General features: G+C 64.8%; 2 protein-coding genes across 2 annotated transcripts; both read left to right on the top strand.

Moving 5' to 3' along the window:
• The first annotated feature begins 841 nt into the window (after positions 1-841).
• SERPINE1 (serpin family E member 1) lies at positions 842-8,970 on the top strand. The gene is made up of 9 exons (XM_075139284.1): positions 842-867; positions 1,925-2,184; positions 2,976-3,206; positions 3,907-4,101; positions 4,825-5,023; positions 6,046-6,146; positions 6,240-6,326; positions 7,056-7,139; positions 8,022-8,970. Exons 2-9 carry the CDS (start codon positions 1,926-1,928, stop codon positions 8,057-8,059), a joined length of 1,194 nt encoding a protein of 397 aa, XP_074995385.1. The 5' UTR covers positions 842-867; position 1,925; the 3' UTR covers positions 8,060-8,970.
• Positions 8,971-10,037: 1,067 nt separating this feature from the next.
• Positions 10,038-18,529, top strand: LOC142077093 (AP-1 complex subunit sigma-1A-like). The gene is given in 6 exon segments (XM_075139285.1): positions 10,038-10,100; positions 10,102-10,176; positions 11,427-11,605; positions 13,095-13,203; positions 15,277-15,414; positions 18,330-18,529. Coding segments are annotated over 6 exon segments (612 nt in total). The 3' UTR covers positions 18,378-18,529.
• The last annotated feature ends 375 nt before the right edge of the window (positions 18,530-18,904 follow it).

Genomic DNA, 18,904 nt, shown 5'->3' with positions numbered 1-18,904 from the left:
GGGATATGGAAGGACATTGGGGACGTGGGGGACACAAGATGCCACTGGGGACACAGGACACACGTGGGGACACCGGAGATGGGGGCGGGGGGGCTCATGGAGGGGGCACAGGGGGCCCGGGGGGACACTGGGGACACGGGGGGGGGGCACAGGGGACACGGGGGACCCAGGGGATGCGGGGGGGACACGTGGAGGGACATGAGACGTGGGTGGTGGTGACGTGGGGGGGGGACACGAGTGGAAACACCCCCCCACCCCCGCTCCGCCCTTTAAAGCCGCTGCCGGGGCCGGACGCATCCCAGAGCCGGGAGCAGCGGCACCGGGGGCGGGGGCGGGACCCCGGGAACGACACCGGGACCGAGACTGGGACCCCGGGACCAACACCGGGACCGAGACTGGGACACCAGGAACAACACCGGGACCGAGACTGGGACACCGGGATTGAGACCAGGACCCCGGGAACAACACCGGGACCGAGACTGGGACCCCGGGACCAACACCGGGACACTGGGAACGAGACCGGGACACTGGGAACAACACCGGGAACGAAACCAGGACACCGGGACCAACACCGGGACACTGGGAACAACACCAGGACCAACACCAGGAACAAGACCAGGACACTGGGAATGATACTGGGACCAACACCGGGACACCAGAACTGAGACTGGGACTGATACTGGGACACCAGGACTAAGACTGGGACACTGGGACCGAGACTGGGACCGACACCGGGACCAAGACCAGGACTAAGACTGGAACACCGGGACTGAGACCAGTACCGAGACTGGGACACTGGGACCAAAACCAGGGCTGATACTGGGACAGCAGGACTTGAGACAGTGACACCGGGATTGAGACCAACAGGTAGGGGGGCACCGGGACTGGGACCAGCACCAGGACTGGGATTGGGGCTGAGACCGGGACTGGGACTGGGATTGGGACTGGGACCAGCACTGGGACTGGAATTGGGGCTGAGACTGGGACTGGGACAGCACCGGGACTGGGACAGGGAATGGGACCGGGACTGGGACCATTACCGGGACTGGGATTGGGGCTGGGACCAGGACTGGGACCAGCACCGGGACTGGGATTGGGACTGGGCTGAGACCGGGACTGGGATCAGCATCAGGACTGGGATTGGGACTGGGACCAGGACCAGGACTGGGACTAGTACCAGGACTGGGACTGGGACTGGGACCAGGACTGGGACCAGCACTGGGACTGGAATTGGGGCTGAGACCAGGACTGGGACCAGCACTGGGACTGGGAATGGTACCAGGACTGGGACCATTACCAGGACTGGGATTGGGGCTGGGACTAGGACTGGGACCAGCACCGGGACTGGGATTGGGACTGGGCTGAGACCGGGACTGGGACCAGCACTGGGACTGGGAATGGGAATGGTACCGGGACTGGGACCAGCACCAGGACTGAGTTTGGGGCTGGGCGGACACCAGGACTGGGACCAGCTCCAGAACGGGGATTGGGACTGGGACCAGGACTGGGACTGGGATTGGGGCTGAGACCGGGACTGGCACCAGCACCAGGACTGGGATTGGGGCTGAGACTGGGACTGGGACCAGCACCGGGACTGGGACTGGGAATGGGCTGAGACCGGGACTGGGACCAGCACCAGGACTGGGATTGGGGCTGAGACTGGGACTGGGACCAGCAGCGGGACTGGGACTGGGATTGGGGCTGAGACCGGGACTGGGACCAGCACCAGGACTGGGATTGGGGCTGAGACCGGGACTGGGACCAGCACCAGGATGGTGTCCGGAACTGGGTCCGGAACTGGGACCAGCACTGGGACTGGGACTAGTACTGGGACTGGGACTAACACCGGGACTGGGACTGGGACCAGCACCAGGGTCACCATGGGGGTCACCTCACTGACCCCCGGACACCTGGGTCCCTCCAGGATGCGGGTGGCCCTGGTGACCCTGGTGGCCCTGGCCTGGGTGGCCCTGGTGGGTGCTGGGACACCGGTGACAGGACGGGTGGCCCAGCTGGTGACCGACTTCGGGCTGCGGCTCTTCCGGGAGGCGGTGGGACACCGAGGGGACACCAACGCCATCTTCGCACCCCACGGGGCCACCACCGTCCTGGTGGCCCTCCAGCTGGCCACCGCCGGGCATGGCCGTCACCAGCTTGAGGTCGCCATGGGCTTCAGCATCAACGGTGAGGAAGGTCCCCAGGGTCCTTGTCCCCATGGCCGGGGGAGGGGTCCCCATCCTCATAGGGGACACCCCAGGGTCCCTGTCCCCATGATGGGGTGGGGGGTGGGGTCTCCATCCCCATGGGGGACACCTCGGGGTCCCTGTCCTCATGGTAGGGTGGGTTGTGGGGTCCTTGTCCCCAGGGTGGGGTGGGGGGTGGGGTCTCCATCTCCATGGGGACACCTTGGGGTCCCTGTCCTCATGGTAGGGTGGGTTGTAGGGTCCTTGTCCCCATGGTGCAGTGGGTGGTGGCATCTCCATCCTCATGGTGGACACCTTGGGGTCCCTGTCCTCATGGTAGGGTGGGTTGTAGGGTCCTTGTCCCCAGCGTGGGGTGGGGGGTGGGGTCTCCATCCCCATGGGGGACACCTTGGGGTCCTCAGCCCCATGGTGGAGTGGGTGGTGGCATCTCCAGCCTCATGGTGGACACCTCGGGGTCCCTGTCCCCATGATAGGGTGAGTTGTGAGGTCTTTGTCCCCAGGATAGGGTGGATTGTGGGGTCCCCATCCCCACACCAGGTCTCCCATGGGTGTCCCTGTCCCCACACTGGGCCACCCACGGGTGTCCCCATACATCCCCATGCCAGGTGTCCCATGAGTGTCCCCACGCTGGGTCACACATGGGTGTCCCCATCTCCACGCCTGGTCTCCCAAGGGTGTCCCTGTCCCCACACCGGGTCTCCCATGGGTGTCCCCATCCCAGGTCACCTACAACTACCCCCACACCGTGACTCAGTTTCCCCCACCCCACAGATCCAGGGGTGGCGGCGGAGCTGCGGGTGCTGCGCCGGGTGCTGAGGGGACCCGGCCACCTCCTGGCCGTGGCCGAGGGGCTTTTCGTGGGGCGGGGGCTGGCGCTGACCCCCGGCTTCGTCGCCCGCTTCACCCGCACCCTCGGCCCCCGGCGCCTGGCCAGGGTCGACTTCCAACGAGGGGAGGGTGCCCGCGCCCTCCTCGACGCGTGGGTGCAGGAGCAGACGAAGGGTGAGGACCCTGGGTCCCTTGGGAATGGGGGTGATGGGTGCTCGGACACCTGGGACCCTTGGGAATGGGGGTGATGGGTGCCTGGACACCTGGGTCCCTTGGGAATGGGGGTGATGGGTGCTTGGACACCTGGGATCCTTGGGAATGGGGGTGATGGGTGCTCGGACACCTGGGTCCCTTGGGAATGGGGGTGATGGGTGCTCGGGCACCTGGGTCCCTTGGGAATGGGGGTGATGGGTGCTCGGGCACCTGGGTCCCTTGGGAATGGGGGTGATGGGTGCTCGGACACCTGGGTCCCTTGGGAATGGGGGTGATGGGTGCCTGGACACCTGAGTCCCTTGGGAATGGGGGTGATGGGTGCCTGGACACCTGGGTCCCTTGGGAATGGGGGTGATGGGTGCCTGGACACCTGGGTCCCTTGGGAATGGGGGTGATGGGTGCCTGGACACCTGGGTCCCTTGGGAATGGGGTGATGGGTGCTTGGACACCTGGGACCCTTGGGAATGGGGGTGATGGGTGCTCGGACACCTGGGTCCCTTGGGAATGGGGGTGATGGGTGCCTGGACACCTGGGTCCCTTGGGAATGGGGGTGATGGGTGCCTGGACACCTGGGTCCCTTGGGAATGGGGTGATGGGTGCCTGGACACCTCGGTCCCCCACCACCGTGGCGGGGACCCCAGGAGCACCCTTGTCCCCGCAGGGCTGATCCGGCAGCTCCTGCCCCCGGGTGCGGTGGGTGCCAGCACCCGCCTGGTGCTGGCCAACGCCCTCTACTTCAAGGGTGCCTGGATGACGCCCTTCCCCCCCGCCGCCACCCGGCCCCGGCCCTTCCGCAAGGCCGATGGCAGCAGGGTGACCGTCCCCATGATGGAGCAGACCGCCAAGTTCAACTACGGTGAGACCCCCACCCCGGTGACACCCCCTGTGTCACCCTGGGTTCCCCCCAGTGTCACCCTGCTTGGACCCCCCACCCCAGCTCCTGGACACCTGGGTCCCCAGTGTCACCCTGGGTCCACCCACGTCACCCTGCTTGGACCCCCCACCCCAGCTCCTGGACACCTGGGTCCCCCTGGGTCACCCTGGGTCCTCCCAGTGTCACCCTGCTTGGACCCCCCACCCCAGCTCCTGGACACCTGGGTCCCCCTGGGTCACCCCGGGTCCCCATTGTCACCCTGGGTCCCCCCAGTGTCACCCTGGGTCCCCAGTGTCACCCTGGGTCCACCCACGTCACCCTGCTTGGACCCCCACCCCATCTCCTGGACACCTGGGTGTCCCCGGTGTCACCCTGGGTCCCCGCGGTGTCACCCTGCTTGGACCCCCCACCCCAGCTCCTGGACACCTGGGTCCCCCCACGTCACCCCGGGTCCCCATTGTCACCCTGGGTCCCCCCAGTGTCACCCTGCTTGGACCCCCCACCCCATCTCCTGGACAACTGGGTCCCCCTGGGTCACCCCGGGTCCCCATTGTCACCCTGCTTGGACCCCCCATTGTCACCCTGGGTCCCCCCACGTCACCCCAGGTCCCCATTGTCACCCTGGGTCCCCCCAGTGTCACCCTGCTTGGACCCCCACCCCATCTCCCAGGCGCCCGGGTCCCCTCTGATGCCGTGTCACCCCAGGGGACTTCGAGACGCCGGCGGGGGTCCCCTATATGGTGGTGGAGGTCCCCTACGCCGGGGGGGCGGTGGCCATGCTGCTGGTGGCCCCGACCTGGCGCGATGTCCCCATCGTCACCCTCACCCGCCTCCTCGACGCCCGCCTCGTCACCAGCTGGGTCACCAACATGAGCCCCGTGCCCCGCGTCCTCGTCCTGCCCCGGTGAGCCCGGACACCGGGGTGCCCTTGGGGGCGGGGGGGGGGAAGGGGGGACCCCTGGGTGCTTGGGGGGGGGGACACCTGGACGCATGGGTCCTTGGGTGCCTGGGTCCCCCAAATGCCTGGGTCCTTGGGTGGGTCCCCCAAATTCCTGGGTTCTTGGGTGGGGGGGACACCCGGATGCCTGGGTCCTTGGGTGGGAGGGTCCCCCAAATACCTGGGTACTTGGGTGCCTGGGTCCCCCAAACACCTGGGTCCTTGGGTGGGTCCCCCAAATTCCTGCGTCCTTGGGTGGGTCCCCCAAATACCTGGGTCCTTGGGTGCCTGGGTCCCCCAAACGCCTGGGTCCTTGGGTGGGTGCCCTGGGCACCTGGGTCCTTGGGTGGGAGGGTCCCCCAAATACCTGGCTACTTGGGTGGGTCCCCCAAATGCCTGGGTTCTTGGGTGGGTGCCCCTAATGCCTGGGTCCTTGGGTGGGTCCCCCAAATTCCTGGGTCCTTGGGTGGGGGGGACACCCGGATGCCTGGGTCCTTGGGTGGGAGGGTCCCCCAAATACCTGGGTCCTTGGGTGGGTCCCCAAATGCCTGGGTCCTTGGGTGGGTCCCCCAAATTCCTGCGTCCTTGGGTGGGAGGGTCCCCCAAATACCTGGGTACTTGGGTGCCTGGGTCCCCCAAATTCCTGGGTCCTTGGGTGGGTCCCCCAAATACCTGGGTCCTTGGGTGGGTCCCCAAATGCCTGGGTTCTTGGGTGGGTCCCCCAAATACCTGGGTCCTCGGGTGCCTGGGTCCCCCAAATTCCTGGGTCCTTAGGTGGGGGGGACACCCGGACGCCTGGGTCCTTGGGTGTCTGGGTCCCCCAGATACCTGGGTCCTTGGGTGGGTCCCCCAAATTCCTGTGTCCTTGGGTGGGTCCCCCAAACACCTGGGTCCTTGAGTGGGTGCCCCTAATGCCTGGGTCCTTGGGTAGGTGGGTCCCCCACTTGCCTGGGTCCCCTCTGTGACCCCCCCCACCCCTCTTCCCCCAGCTTCTCCCTGGAGACCACCTGGGACCTACGAGCACCCCTCAAATCCTTGGGGGTCCGCGCCCTCTTTGACCCCAACGCCGCCGACTTCACCCCACTCTCAGGTAAAAAGGGGGGGTTCCCCAGGTGGGTGCTGGGGGGGACCCAGGTGTCCTGGGGCCACCCCACACCCACCCACCCCCCCTGCCACCCATCAGCTGAGGAGCCCCTTGTCCTGGGCCAAGCCCTGCAGAAGGTGAGGATGGAGGTGACGGAGAACGGCACCGAGGTGGCATCGGCCAGCGGTGGGTGACACGAGGAGGGGGACGGACACGGGGGTCCCCTGGGAATGGGGGTGATGGGTGCCTGGACACCTGGGACCCTTGGGAATGGGGGTGATGTGTGCCTGGACACCTGGGACCCTTGGGAATGGGGGTGATGGGTGCTCGGACACCTGGGACCCTTGGGAATGGGGGTGATGGGTGCCTGGACACCTGGGTCCCTTGGGAATGGGGGTGATGGGTGCCTGGACACCTGGGTCCCTTGGGAATGGGGGTGATGGGTGCTCGGACACCTGGGACCCTTGGGAATGGGGGTGATGGGTGCTCGGACACCTGGGACCCTTGGGAATGGGGGTGATGGGTGCCTGGACACCTGGGTCCCTTGGGAATGGGGGTGATGGGTGCTCGGACACCTGGGTCCCTTGGGAATGGGGGTGATGGGTGCTCGGACACCTGGGACCCTTGGGAATGGGGGTGATGGGTGCTCGGACACCTGGGTCCCTTGGGAATGGGGGTGATGGGTGCCTGGACACCTGGGTCCCTTGGGAATGGGGGTGATGGGTGCTCGGGCACCTGGGTCCCTTGGGAATGGGGGTGATGGGTGCTTGGACACCTGGGTCCCTTGGGAATGGGGGTGATGGGTGCTTGGGCACCTGGGACCCTTGGGAATGGGGGTGATGGGTGCCCCGACTCCTCGGTCCCTTGGGAATGGGGGTGCTGGGGGGGGTCTCACTGCTCCGCCTCCCCCCGCAGCCGCCATCGTCTACTCCCGCATGGCGCCCCTGGAAATCCTCCTGGATCGGCCCTTCCTCTTCCTCCTGCGCCATAACCCCACAGGTATGGGGGGCTCCGGGGGGGGGGGGACTTGGGGGGCTGGGGTTGAGGGGGGTCATGGCCCATGGGGGGGGTCTGGGACCCACGGATGTGGGTCTGGGGAAGATCCATGCCCCATGGGTTTGGGTTTGGGGGGGTCCATGCCCCACAGATGTGGGTTTGGGGGGGCTCTGTGCCCCATGGGTTTGGGTTTGGGGGGGTCCATGCCCCACAGATGTGGGTTTGGGGGGGCTCTGTGCCCCATGGATTTGGGTTTGGGGGGGTCCATGCCCCACAGATGTGGGTTTGGGGGGGCTCTGTGCCCCATGGATTTGGGTTTGGGGGGGTCCATGCCCCACAGATGTGGGTTTGGGGGGGCTCTGTGCCCCATGGATTTGGGTTGGGGGGGGTCCATGCCCCACAGATGTGGGTTTGGGGGGGCTCTGTGCCCCATGGATTTGGGTTTGGGGGGGTCCATGCCCCACAGATGTGGGTTTGGGGGGGCTCTGTGCCCCATGGATTTGGGTTTGGGGGGGTCCATGCCCCACAGATGTGGGTTTGGGGGGGCTCTGTGCCCCATGGATTTGGGTTTGGGGGGGTCCATGCCCCACAGATGTGGGTTTGGGGGGGCTCTGTGCCCCATGGATTTGGGTTGGGGGGGGTCCATGCCCCACGGATGTGGGTTTGGGGGGGCTCTGTGCCCCATGGATTTGGGTTGGGGGGGGCTCCACACCCTATCGATGTGGGTCTTGGGGGCTCCATGCTCCACAGATGTGGGTTTGGGGGGTCCATCTCCCTTGGGTGTGGGTCTTGGGGGTTCTGTGCCCCATAGATGTGGGTCTAGGTGCCCCCCCCTCGGTTTGGATCTGGGGGGGGGGGCTCCCTGACCCTTCTCTCCCCCCACAGGCACCATCCTCTTCGTGGGGCAGGTGACGGAGCCCTGAGCGCCCCACGGCGGGGTCGGCCCCACGGCGGGGTCAGCCCCACGGCGGGGTCAGCCCCACGGCGGGTTGGACCCCCCATGGGGGCACGTGGGGCTGGGGAGAGCTGTAATTTATTGGGGAGAGTAATATATTTGGGGGGGTCAACCCCTCCATCCCAGTGTTGGGGTCAACCTCTCATCCTCATCTTGAGGTCAACCTCCCGTCACGGTGTTGGGGTCAACCACCACGTCCTGGTGTTGTCAACCATCACGTTCCGGTGTTGGGGTCAACCATCACGTCTTGGTGTTGGGGTCAACCATCACATCTTGGTGTTGGGGTCAACCATCACGTCCTGGTGTTGTCAACCATCAGGTCTTGGTGTTGGGGTCAACCACCATGTCCTGGTGTTGTCAACCATCACGTCTTGGTGTTGGGGTCAACCACCATGTCCTGGTGTTGTCAACCATCACGTCTTGGTGTTGGGGTCAACCATCACGTCCTGGTGTTGTCAACCATCACGTCTTGGTGTTGGGGTCAACCATCACGTCCTGGTGTTGTCAACCATCACGTCTTGGTGTTGGGGTCAACCATCACATTCCAGTGTTGGGGTCAACCATGGTGTCCCAGTGTTGGGGTCAACCCCCCACCATGGTGTCAGGGTCATGTCCCGGTGTTGAGGTTCACCATCGCGTCCCAGTGTTGATGTCAACCATCACATCTCAGTGTTGGGGTCAACCTCCACATCCTGGTGTTGGGGTCAACCCCCATTGTCATGGCATTGGGGTCAACCCCCCATCATGGTGTTGGGGTCATGTCCCGTTGTTGGGGTCCACCATCACGTCCTGGTGTTGGTGTCAAGCTCCACATCTCGATGTTGGGGTCAACCCCCCATCATGGGGTTGGGGTCATGTCCTGGTGTTGGGGTCAACGACCATATCCTGGTGTTGGGGTCAACCATCACATCTCAGTGTTGGGGTCAACCATCACATCCTGGTGTTGGGGTCAACCACCATGTCATGGCATTGGGGTCAACTCCCCATCACAGGGTTGGGATCAACCATCACATCCCAGTGTTGAGGTCGACCTCCACGTCCCAGTGTTGGGGTTAATCTCCATGTCCCAGTGTTGGGGTCAACCTCCACATCTCGGTGTTGGGGTCCACCATCACGTCTCGGTGTTGGGGTCAACCTCCACATCTCGGTGTTGGGGTCAACCCCCCATCTCGGTGTTGGGGTCCACCATCACGTCTCGGTGTTGGGGTCAACCTCCACATCTCGGTGTTGGGGTCAACCCCCCATCTCGGTGTTGGGGTCCACCATCACGTCTCGGTGTTGGGGTCAACCTCCACATCTCGGTGTTGGGGTCAACGTCCACATCTCAATGTTGGGGTCAACCTCCACGTCCTGCTGTTGGGGTCCACCATCGTGTCTTGGTGTTGGGGTCAACCCACAGTCCTGGTGTTGGGGGTCAACCCCCCCCCCCATCCCAGTGTTGGGGTCAACCATCACGTCTTGGCATTGGGCTCAGCCCTGGGGGTGCCCCTCCCCTTGTTGTCGCCATGGTAACCCACCATTACCACCACCATCACCATGGAAACGAGCCTCCGCCCCCCCCCCATCGGTTGTCCCGTTGCTATGGAGATGAGGGTCCCTCCCCCCCCGTAGCCAGCCTGTTGCCATGGTGATAGGAACCGCCCCCTCAGTCGCCATGGAGACAACCCCAGGCCTCACCCTCCCGACCCCCCCCGTTGCCATGGAAACACCCCCTCCATAAAGGCCCCCCCCGTTGCCATGGAAACCCCCCGCCGCAAAGCCCCCCCGTTGCCATGGAAACACCCCCACCGCAAAGCCCCCCCCGTTGCCATGGAAACACCCCTCCACCACCAACCGTTGCCAGGGAGTCCCGCCCGGCTGCCGCGCTCCCTCGTTGCCAGGGCAACAGCCCCGCCCCCCCTCGTTGCCCTAGCGACAGGCCCCGCCCCTCCCGGAAGCGGCGGCGCATGCGCAGTGAGGCCGGGCCCGGCGCGGCGCTGCCGGGAGGCGGAGAGCGGCCGAGTCCGACCCCCACCGGCCCCGGGACCGGCCCCGCACCCGGCCCCGGCCTCGGCCCCGGCACCGGCAGCGGGACCCGGCGCTATGGTGAGCGGTGAGCCCGGCCGGGGGCTCCGGGAGGCGGGGGTGGGCCGGAGCACCGGCGGGAAGGGGGGGGGGGGGTGTCACGTGAAGGGGGGTCACGTGCACCAGGGGGGTGTCACGTGAGGGGGGGACGATGGATTCGGGGGGGGTGTTGGGCCGGGCCTGACCTCTGACCCTGCCCTCTGCCCTCTGCCCCTGCCCTGGCCCCGTGTCTGCACACACCCGTGTCCCCACGCTGACACCGCCCCCCCCACGTGACCGGTTCCCACGTCCCCCCGTGACCTGTCCCCAACCCCACCGTGACCCCCCCCACGTCCCCCCCTGCCCTGTCCCCCTGCCCACAGTGACCCCCCCCATGTCCCCCCATACCCTGTCCCCTTCCCGACCCCCCTGCCCCACAGTGACCCCCCCACGTCCCCCCCTGCCCTGTCCCCCCCACGTCCCCCCCTGCCCCACAGTGACCCCCCCACGTCCCCCCCTGCCCCATGGTGACCCCCCCACGTCCCCCCATACCCTGTCCCCCTGCCCCACGGTGACCCCCCCACGTCCCCCCCTGCCCCACGGTGACCCCCCCACGTCCCCCCATACCCTGTCCCCCCCACATCCCCCCCTGCCCCACAGTGACCCCCCCACGTCCCCCCCTGCCCCACGGTGACCCCCCCACGTCCCCCCATACCCTGTTCCCCTCCTGACCCCCCTGCCCCACAGTGACCCCCCACATCCCCCCATACCCTGTCCCCCCCACATCCCCCCCTCCCCCACAGTGACCCCCCCCACATCCCCCCCTGCCCCACAGTGACCCCCCCACGTCCCCCCATACCCTGTCCCCCCCACATCCCCCCCTGCCCCACAGTGACCCCCCCACGTCCCCCCCTGCCCCACGGTGACCCCCCCACGTCCCCCCATACCCTGTTCCCCTCCTGACCCCCCTGCCCCACAGTGACCCCCCCACATCCCCCCATGTCTTGTCCCCCTACCCCACAGTGACCCCCCCACGTCCCCCCCTGCCCCACGGTGACCCCCCCACGTCCCCGCATGTCCTGTCCCCCTGCCCCACAGTGACCCCCCCACATCCCCCCTGTCCCCCTCCCGACCCCCCCGCCCTGTCCCACATCCCCCCCGTCCCCCTCCCAACCCCCCCGCCCTGTCCCACATCCCCCCATCCCCCCTCCCCACACTCCCCCTCCCCCCCCCTCACCCCTCCCCCCCTTCCCCCCCCCCCCCAGCCCCCCGCTGACCCTCTCCCCCCCCAGATGCGGTTCATGCTGCTCTTCAGCCGCCAAGGCAAACTGCGCCTGCAGAAGTGGTACCTGGCCACCGCCGACAAGGAGAAGAAGAAGATGGTGAGGGAGCTGATGCAGGTGGTGCTGGCTCGGAAGCCCAAGATGTGCAGCTTCCTCGAGTGGAGGGACCTCAAAGTCGTCTACAAGAGGTGACTCTGTGTGTCCCCCTCCCCCCAATGTCCCCAAGGCCACCTCCACCAGCCACGACCATGGGTGGGGTGATCGAGGTGGGACCTCTAATACTCCCCGGGGGGACCAGACACCTGCCAGGCTCCCCTATGGACCCCTGATACCCCTATAGATGCCCCCATGGGGTCCTGGTACCCCCCAAAATCCTCTATGGACCCCTAAAACCCCTATAGATGCCCCTATGGGGTCCTGGTACCCCCTAAAATCCTCTATGGACCCCTAATACCCCTATAGATGCCCCCATGGGGTCCTGGTACCTCCTAAAATCCTCTATGGACCCCTAATACCCCTATAGACCTCCCCATGGGGTCGTGGTACCCCCCAGAATCACCTATGGACCCCTATAGACCCCTCCATAGGGTTCTGGTACCCCCCAGAATCCTCTGTGCACCCCTATAGACCCCCTATAGGGTCCTGGTTACCCCTCACACTCTCCAATCAACCCCTAATATTCCCAGTGGGACCAGACACCTGCCAGGCTCCCCTATGGATCCCTAATACCCCTATAGACCCCCGTGGGGTCATGGTGTCCCCCAAACTCCCCTATGGACCCCTAATACCCCTATAGACCATGGTGTCCCCCAAACTCCCCTATGGACCCCTAATACCCCTATAGACCCCCGTGGGGTCATGGTGTCCCCCAAACTCCCCTATGGACCCCTAATACCCCTATAGACCCCCGTGGGGTCATGGTGTCCCCCAAACTCCCCTATGGACCCCTAATACCCCTATAGACCCCCCTGGGGTCATGGTGTCCCCCAAACTCCCCTATGGACCCCTAATACCCCTATAGACCCCCATAGGGTCATGGTGTCCCCCAAACTCCCCTATGGACCCCTAATACCCCTATAGACCATGGTGTCCCCCAGACTCCCCTATGGACCCCTAATACCCCTATAGACCCCCGTGGGCTCATGGTGTCCCCCAAACTCCCCTATGGACCCCTAATACCCCTATAGACCCCCGTAGGGTCATGGTGTCCCCCAAACTCCCCTATGGACCCCTAATACCCCTATAGACCCCCGTGGGGTCATGGTGTCCCCCAAACTCCCCTATGAACCCCTAATACCCCTATAGACCCCCGTGGGCTCATGGTGTCCCCCAAACTCCCCTATGGACCCCTAATACCCCTATAGACCATGGTGTCCCCCAAACTCCCCTATGGACCCCTAATACCCCTATAGACCCCCGTGGGGTCATGGTGTCCCCCAAACTCCCCTATGGACCCCTAATACCCCTATAGACCCCCGTGGGGTCATGGTGTCCCCCAAACTCCCCTATGGACCCCTAGCATCCCCATGGGGGTCCTGGCCCCCCCTGACTCCCCTATAGACTCCTAATACCCCACGCCACCTTTGGGGACTTGTTGGGGACGCGTCCCCCTTCCCCGATGGGTTTTGGGGGTGCGAGGGGCCCCCCCCCAACCCCATTTTGTGTCCCCCCCCCCAGGTACGCCAGCCTCTACTTCTGCTGCGCCATCGAAGGGCAGGACAACGAGCTCATCACGCTGGAGCTGATCCATCGCTACGTCGAGCTCCTCGACAAGTATTTCGGCAGCGTGAGTGGTCACCCAGGGGGTTGGGGACAACGTGGGGGGTGATATGGGGGTGCTGGGTCATCCCACGGTCGTGTTGTGGGTGCTTGGTTGTCCTAAGGTCAACCTAAAGCCACCTTGGGGCATTGCTATGGGTGCTTGGGCCACCCCAGGGCCATGTTGTGGGTGCTTGGTTGTCCTAAGGTCAACCTAAAGCCACCTTGGGGCATTGCTATGGGTGCTTGGGCCACCCCAGGGCCACCAGGACCACCCAAGGGCCATGCTGTGGGTGCTTGGCCATCCTAAGGTCACCCCAAAGCCACCTTGAGGCAAGGCTGTAGATGCTTGGGCCACCCAAGGGCCATGTTGTGGGTGCTTGGCCATCCTAAGGTCACCCCAAAGCCACCTTGAGGCATTGCTATGGGTGCTTGGGCCACTCCAGGGTCATGTTGTGGGTGCTTGGCCATCCTAAGGTCACCCCAAAGCCACCTTGAGGCATTGCTATAGGTGCTTGGGCCACCCCAGGGTCACCAGGACCACCCAAGGGCCATGCTGTGGGTGCTTGAGCCACCTCAGGGCCACATTGTGGGTGCCTGGCCATCCTAAGGTCACCCTAAAGCCACCTTGAGGCAAGGCTGTAGATGCTTGGGCCACCCCAGGGCCATGTTGTGGGTGCTTGGTTGTCCTAAGGTCAACCTAAAGCCACCTTGGGGCATTGCTATGGGTGCTTGGGCCACCCCAGGGCCACCAGGACCACCCAAGGGCCATGCTGTGGGTGCTTGGCCATCCTAAGGTCACCCCAAAGCCACCTTGAGGCAAGGCTATAGATGCTTGGGCCACCCAAGGGCCATGCTGTGGGTGCTTGGTCATCCTAAGGTCACCCCAAAGCCACCTTGGGGCATTGCTATGGGTGCTTGGGCCACCCCAGGGCCACCAGGACCACCCAAGAGCCATGCTGTGGGTGCTTGAGCCACCTCAGGGCCACCAGGACTACCCTGTGGCAATGCCATAGGTGCTTGGGCCACCCTAGGGCCATGCTATGGGTGTTTGGCCATCCTGAGGTCAGCCCAAAGCCACCTTGGGGTAATGCTATAGGTGCTTGAGCCACTCCAGGGCCACCAGGACCACCCAAGGGCCATGCTGTGGGTGCTTGGCCATCCTGAGGTCACCCTAAAGCCACCTTGGGGCAATGCCATGCGTGCTTGAGCCACCCCAGGGCCATGCAGCAGGCATGGGGCCCCCCCAGATCCATACCATGGTCATGGGACCACCCCAACGTCCACAGTCAGGTCCATACCAGGGTCACAGAGGTCCCCCCAGTTCCACACCACGGTCATGGGGCCACCCCAGTTCCATACCACAGTCGTGGGGCCACCCCAGGGTCCCTTCCAGTTTGACACCACGGTCATGGGGCCACCCCAAGGTCCCCTCTGGTCCACACCATGGTCATGGGGCCACCCCAAGACCCCCCCAGTTCCACACCATGGTCATGGGGCCACCCCAGGGTCCCTTCCAGGTCCACACCACAGTCATGGGTCTCCCCGAGTTCCACACCACGGTCATGGGGTCACCCCAGTTCCACACCACGGTCATGGGGCCACCCCAAGGTCCCCCCTGGTCCACACCACGGTCATGGGGCCACCCCAAGGTACCCCCTGGTCCACACCACGGTCATGGGGCCACCCCAAGGCCCCCCCCAGTTCCACACCACGGTCATGGGGCCACCCCAAGGCCCCCCCCAGTTCCACACCACGGTCATGGGGCCACCCCAGTTCCACACCACGGTCATGGGGCCACCCCAAGGCCCCCCCCAGTTCCACACCACGGTCATGGGGCCACCCCAGTTCCACACCACGGTCATGGGGCCACCCCAAGGCCCCCCCCCAGTTCCACACCACGGTCATGGCCCCCCCCAACGGGCACGGGGCCACCTTAGGGCACCTTAATCCACCCGATCCCATTAACTCCACCGACTTAATCCCTTCTGGGAGCCGCTTAGCACCGTCGCTAACGAGGCTAATCAGGCTTAGCCGCTAACGAGGGGGAGTCGGGGCGCCCCCCACCCCGCGGCTGATCGTGCCCCCCCCCCCCGGGCAGGTCTGCGAGCTCGACATCATCTTCAACTTCGAGAAGGCCTATTTCATCCTGGACGAGTTCGTTATGGGGGGGGAGATCCAGGACACCTCCAAGAAGAGCGTCCTGAAGGCCATCGAGCAGGCGGATCTGCTGCAGGAGGTGAGGGACAACCCCCCGAGCCCCCCAACTCCCCTATGGACCCCTAATACCCCTATAGACCCCTCCTATAGGGTCCTGGTACCCCCCCACACTCCCCTGTTGACTCCTGATACCCCCAGTGGGACCAAACACCTCCCAAAGTCCCCTATGGACCCCTGATACCCCCATAGATGCCCCCATGGGGTCCTGGTACCCCCCAACTCCCCTATAGACCCCTAATACCCCTATAGAATCCCCCCATAGGATGCTGGTGCCCCCCAAACTCCCTATGGACTCCTAATAACCCCAGTGGGGCCAAACATCTCCTAAAGTCCCCTATGGACCCCTGATACCCCCATAGATGCCCCCATGGGGTCCTGGCACCCCCCAACTCCCCTATAGACTCCTAATACCCCTATAGACCCCCCCATAGGGTCCTGGTACCCCCCCACACTCTCCTATTGACCCCTAATACCCCCAGTGGGACCAAACACCTCCCAAAGTCCCCTATGGACCCCTGATACCCCCATAGATGCCCCTATAGGGTCCTGGTACCCCCCAAACTCCCCTATTGACCCCTAATACCCCTATAGATCCCCCCCATAGGATCCTGGTACCCCCCAAACTCCCCTATTGACCCCTAATACCCCTATAGATCCCCCCCATAGGATCCTGGTACCCCCCAAACTCCCCTATTGACCCCTAATACCCCTATAGATCCCCCCCATAGGATCCTGGTACCCCCCAAACTCCCCTATTGACCCCTAATACCCCTATAGATCCCCCCCATAGGATCCTGGTACCCCCCAAACTCCCCTATTGACCCCTAATACCCCTATAGATCCCCCCCATAGGATCCTGGTACCCCCCAAACTCCCCTATTGACCCCTAATACCCCTATAGATCCCCCCCATAGGATCCTGGTACCCCCCAAACTCCCCCTATTGACCCCTAATACCACCAGTGGGACCAAACACCTCCCAAAGTCCCCTATGGACCCCTGATACCCCCATAGATGCCCCTATAGGGTCCTGGTACCCCCAAACTCCCCTATGGACCCCTAGTATCCCCATGGGGGGTCCTGGCACCCCTTGGCTCCCCTATAGACCCCCCCCATGGGGTCCTGGTATCCCCTTAAAGTCTCCTATGGACTCTTAATACCCCCATGGATCCCCTATGGGGCCCTGACACCCATTAAACTCCCCTATGGACCCCCTGTAGGTCCTGGCCCCCCCAAACCCCCTATGGACCCCTCCCATAGGGTCCTGGTACCCGTTAAAGTCCCCTATGGGACCCCTAATACCCCCATGGACCCCATGTAGGGTCCTGGCCACCCTTAAAGACCCCTATAGACCCCTAGTACCCCTATGGACCCCCCCATAAGATCCTGGCATCCCCCTATGGATCCCCTCGTACCCCCACAGATTCCCCCCCCCACCATAGGGTCCTGGTACCCCTTAAAGTCCCCTATGGACCCCTAATACCCCTATAGGGTCCTGGCTCTCCCCTATAGACCCCTAATAACTCCCCCAGCCCCCCTCCAATAAAGCCCTGACCCCCCCCCTACCTCCCAGGGCGCCCCCCCCCAAAAAGGGACCCCCTTATCCCCCTTTTATCCCTCCCAAAAGACCTTCCTGACCCCCCCAAATCCCTCTGGTCCCCCCAAATCCCTCCATCCCCCCCCAAAATCCCTCCAACCCCCCCCAAATCCCTCCAACCCCCCCAAATTCCTCTGCCCCCCCCCCCAAATCTCTCCAACCCCCCCCAAATCCCTCTGCCCCCCCCCCAAATCCCTCCAACCCCCCCCAAATCCTTCCGGTCCCCCCCAAAATCCCTCCAACCCCCTCCCAATCCTTCCCCCCCCCAAAATCCCTCCAACCCCCCCTCAAATCCCTCTGCCCCCCCCCAAATTCCTCTGCCCCCCCCCAAATCCCTCCAACCCCCCCAAATCCCTCTGCCCCCTCCCCAAATCCCTCCAACCCCCCCCAAATCCCTCTGCCCCCCCCCAAATGTGACGCAGCCCCCCCAAATGTGACGCAGCCCCCCCAAACCTCCCCCCCCCCATTTTGTGCTGCAGCAGGATCTGGGGGGGGTGGGGGGGGGGCACTGCGGGTGCTGGTGCTGGTGCAGGGAAATGAGTCACCGGCTCCGCAGCGCCGTGCCCCCCCCCCGGCACGTGGGCCACCGATGTCCCCCCCCCGGCACGGGTGACACCCAGCCAACCCCCCCCCAAACCAGTGGGGGGGAGCCCCCCACCCATGGGTGGGCGGCGTCACCCTAATCCCCATATTTAGGGCCCCCCCTGTGGTTTTTGGGGGGGGTCTCACCTTTGTGCCCCCCCTCACAGCATGCAGGGCACCGATGTCCCCCCCCCCGTCACGGGTGACACCCAGCCAACCCCCCCCCCAAAACCAGTGTGAGGACCCCCCCACCCATGGGTGGGCGGCATCACCCCAAACCCTTTATCTTGGGGACCCCCTGTATGTTTTGGGGGGGGGCTCCCCTTTGTGCCCCCCCCCATTTGCCCCCCACCCATGGGTGGGTGGCATCACCCCAAACCCCATATTTAGGGGCCCCCCCTGTGTCTTTTGGGGGGGTCTCCCCTTTGTGCCCCCCCCATTTGTCCCCCACCCATGGGTGGGCGGCATCACCCCAAACCCCATATTTAGGGGGCCCCCCTGTGTCTTTTGGGGGGGGGTCTCCCCTTTGTGCCTCCCTGTGTCTTTTAGGGGGGGGTCTCCCCTTTGTGTCCCCCCCCAGTTTGCCCCCCACCCATGGGTGGGTGGCATCACCCCAAACCCTTTATCTAGGGGCCCCCCCTGTGTCTTTTGGGGGGGTCTCCCCTTTGTGCCCCCTCTCTAGGGACCCCCTCCGTGTCTTTTTGGGGGGGGGTCTCCCCTCTGTGCCCCCCCCAACCCCTCTTTGCCCCCCCCCAGGAGGACGAGTCACCCCGCAGCGTGCTGGAGGAGATGGGGCTGGCGTAGCCCCCCCCCCCAATATTTTGGGGGGGGCGGGGGACACCCCCACATTAAGGGGAGGGGGGGGTCGCTCCCCCCCGCCCCCCCAGCCACACGGGACCAATCGCAGCCTGGAGACGACGACGGGGAGGGGGGACATGGCCCCCCCAAACTGTAAATATATATATATACATGGGGGGGGGGGCTCTGGAGGTGGGGGGGGTCCCCTATTTTGGGGGGGGGGGGGCCCCACAACTCCGCTGGGTCCCTGTGCCCCCTCCCATCACTTGGGGACATCCCTGTACCCTTTTTTTTTGGGGGGGGGGGGGTCACAAATGGGTCGTGTGTCCCCCCCCCAAACTGGGCACAGACCCTCAGCCCCCTTTTGGGGTGCTGGGGTGGGGGTGGGGGAGCAGAGGGTCACTCCTTTGGGGGTTCCCCCCCCCCTTTTTTTCTGTGCCCCCCCCCCCATAATGGGACCACCCCCCCATTTGGAATAAAGCCTGCAGAGACTCACCCTGTGCTTGGTGCTTTGGGGGGGGAGTTTACACCGG

The sequence above is a fragment of the Calonectris borealis genome, unplaced genomic scaffold (genome assembly GCF_964195595.1).
Source record: "Calonectris borealis unplaced genomic scaffold, bCalBor7.hap1.2 HAP1_SCAFFOLD_152, whole genome shotgun sequence".
Taxonomy (NCBI): Eukaryota; Metazoa; Chordata; class Aves; order Procellariiformes; family Procellariidae; genus Calonectris; species Calonectris borealis.
The sequence above is the reverse complement of the archived record's forward strand: the minus strand, read 5'-3'. Positions and strand labels throughout refer to the sequence as shown.

Excerpts from the sequence above, each read along its gene's own strand:
- SERPINE1 (XM_075139284.1), top strand. The coding sequence starts at position 1,926 with ATGCGGGTGGCCCTGGTGACCCTGGTGGCCCTGGCCTGGGTGGCCCTG. Across the intron at positions 5,024-6,045 it reads CGCGTCCTCGTCCTGCCCCG|CTTCTCCCTGGAGACCACCT; the intron begins GTGAGCCCGGAC and ends CTCTTCCCCCAG. Across the intron at positions 7,140-8,021 it reads CCTGCGCCATAACCCCACAG|GCACCATCCTCTTCGTGGGG; the intron begins GTATGGGGGGCT and ends CTCCCCCCACAG.